This window comes from Cryptomeria japonica, chromosome 1 (assembly GCF_030272615.1).
Source record: "Cryptomeria japonica chromosome 1, Sugi_1.0, whole genome shotgun sequence".
NCBI lineage: Eukaryota > Viridiplantae > Streptophyta > Pinopsida > Cupressales > Cupressaceae > Cryptomeria > Cryptomeria japonica.
Genome location: NC_081405.1, coordinates 652,088,161 through 652,090,730, shown reverse-complemented (window position 1 = coordinate 652,090,730; position 2,570 = coordinate 652,088,161). Strand labels below are relative to the sequence as shown.

General features: G+C 48.1%; 1 protein-coding gene across 1 annotated transcript; it reads left to right on the top strand.

Moving 5' to 3' along the window:
- The first annotated feature begins 626 nt into the window (after positions 1–626).
- On the top strand, positions 627–2,312 carry LOC131050445 (aldehyde oxidase GLOX). The gene has a single exon (XM_057984618.2). The coding sequence runs from the start codon at positions 627–629 to the stop codon at positions 2,310–2,312; it is 1,686 nt and encodes a 561-aa protein (XP_057840601.2).
- Positions 2,313–2,570: the final 258 nt, after the last annotated feature.

Genomic DNA, 2,570 nt, shown 5'->3' with positions numbered 1-2,570 from the left:
GATTTATTTTAATAGATTTCACATTAAAAAGCTACTCATAATAAACCTTGGGTGTGAGTTTTTACCTAAATCATTCATTTGCATGACAGTAGAAATATCATATCCATTCTACACTGTATAAACAACTGATGTTTGTCATTAAAAGCACAAAAAGAAATGATGTTTCTCCTTAAAAGCACAAAAAGAAATGATGTTTCTCTTTAAGAGCACAATGCTTTACTCGTGGAAACTTCGTTGATGGGTAATGAATAACGAGGTCCTCGCGCTTGGTCCATAATAGATAGACCGTAAACGAATAGTGGCCACAGAAAACTCTATGTTTTTCCCAGTTTTCTCAAACACCCTTAAACAACTGTTATACAGAACGGTGTACATGCACTCCAAGCTCTGTGGAACGAATCTACACAGCTGGTTAGTTTAGCTCCTACAGTAACTATTTGTCAACGTCAGGCATGACAAACACAAATGAGTTCTGATCTCAAAATCACACAACGTGCACGAACAGAATTCCATCTCAATCATCTCCATCCTTTTTCCAAGCTCCAACTCAGATGATGTAATCTGTGGAAGTACGGCTCCTCCATTGGGGACCACCGGCCCTTCTATAACTATGGCCCTGCACTGAAATGGGAAGATCGGAGAAAAACCAGAGCAGACCAGAGCAGACAAAGAGAGATAAGCAAATGGGGAGCTCAGATAAATTAAGACTGATTCAAGTCTTGGTAATACTACTGTGTTCTCTGGACGCTCGAGGGGACCCACTTTACCAAGGGAAATGGGAGCTGCTCCTGGAAAATGCAGGAGTTTCAGCCATGCATATGATGGTGTTGCACACCAACAAAGTGCTCATCTTCGACCAGACTTTCGCCGGACCGTCACAGATCCGGAGAACCGACCCGCCATGCAACAGCCGGTCACCCCCTGCAAGTCAAGACTGTTGGGCGCACTCTGTGGAGTACGACATCGCCAGCAATCAAGTCAGACCTCTGCACGTTGTGACCGACACCTGGTGCTCTTCCGGTGCCTTCACCAGCAATGGCATGCTCGTTCAGCTGGGCGGAAGTCACGACGGCGAGAACATCACTCGCTATTTCACGCCATGCTACCACTCCGCATGCAGCTGGGTCGAATCGACGGTGCATTTGGCGGCGCCCAGGTGGTATGCTTCCAGTCAGATCTTACCAGACGATCGGGTCATGGTCGTCGGAGGGCGTAGTCAGTTCAATTATGAGTTCATCCCGAAGCGCGCAAACGGTGAAGGCGTGTTCAGCCTTCCTTTTTTAGCACAGACCACGGACATAGAGGAGAACAATTTGTATCCCTTTCTCCATCTCTCTTCCGATGGCAATCTCTTCATCTTTGCGCACAGGGATTCCATTCTTCTCGACTACAAAAACTACAGGGTGCTCAAAAATTTCCCCACAATGCCCGGCGGCGGATCCCGGAACTACCCGAGTACTGGGTCTTCAGTCATGCTACCTCTCAGCGCCGCCGACAATTTCCACAGAGTGGAAATCATCATCTGCGGAGGAGCACCCAAGGGAACCTTCAGAGCTGCCATGGCGAAAAATTTCAGAGTGGTCTTCAAGTCCTGTGGGAGATTAGTAATCACGTCGCCGAATCCCGTCTGGCAAATGGAGAACATGCCGGGTCGGAGGATTCTGAGCGACATGCTCATTCTTCCCACGGGGGACATTATATTAATCAATGGCGCCCAATTGGGAAGCGCAGGCTATCAGTGTGCCAGATCCCCTGTTCTGAGCCCGTTTCTGTACAAACCAGCAGAGCCCGTGGGAAAAAGATTTACAGTCCTCGCGCCTGCAAGGATTCCTCGAATGTATCATTCTACTGCAAGTGTTCTTCCTGATGGGCGCGTACTGGTCGCTGGAAGCAACCCCAACTATGGCTACCACTTCTCCGACGTGCCGTTCAGCACAGAGCTGCGAGTCGAGGCCTACATTCCTTATTACCTCGACCCATATTACGATTCAAAGAGACCTACCATACATTCTATTTCTGAACGGACAATCAGATTCGGGTCCAATTTCACCGTTGGTTTCTCTCTCCCAGTACAACCCAAATCCTCTGCCTTCCGCTTCCACGCCTACGCTCCGCCCTTCACTACGCACTCGTTCTCGATGAACCAGCGAATGCTGTCGCTCAGAGCCGCCATTTCTGTCTCTCGCTACTCTTATTCGGCCACTTTGACGGCGCCGCCAAGCCCCGTGGCGGCGCCTTCCGGGTACTACATGCTTAGTGTCGTCAATGGCGATGTTCCCAGCAAGGCCGAATGGATTCGCTTCGTCAATTAAAAAAAGTTTGTGTTGTATCTTCTTTCTTCTCCTTCACAGAGAATTTGGAGCATAAACTCAGATGAGAGTACCTACATTCTTGAAACTCATTTTAAGTTCAATTGTTTTTGAATAAATGCAACGTGTTGGCATTTGCTTCAGTTCAATAATGGTCGTCGTCCTGTAATTTGGACAGGATCAGATCGACGCCATTGGCGAAATAAATTAGTCTTGTCTGGTCGTAGAAATGAATTGTCTCCACGCCCCCCCCAGTCCTGA

Bases quoted from the DNA above. Each gene is read 5' to 3' on its own strand.
- LOC131050445 (XM_057984618.2), top strand. From the start codon at position 627: ATGGGAAGATCGGAGAAAAACCAGAGCAGACCAGAGCAGACAAAGAGA.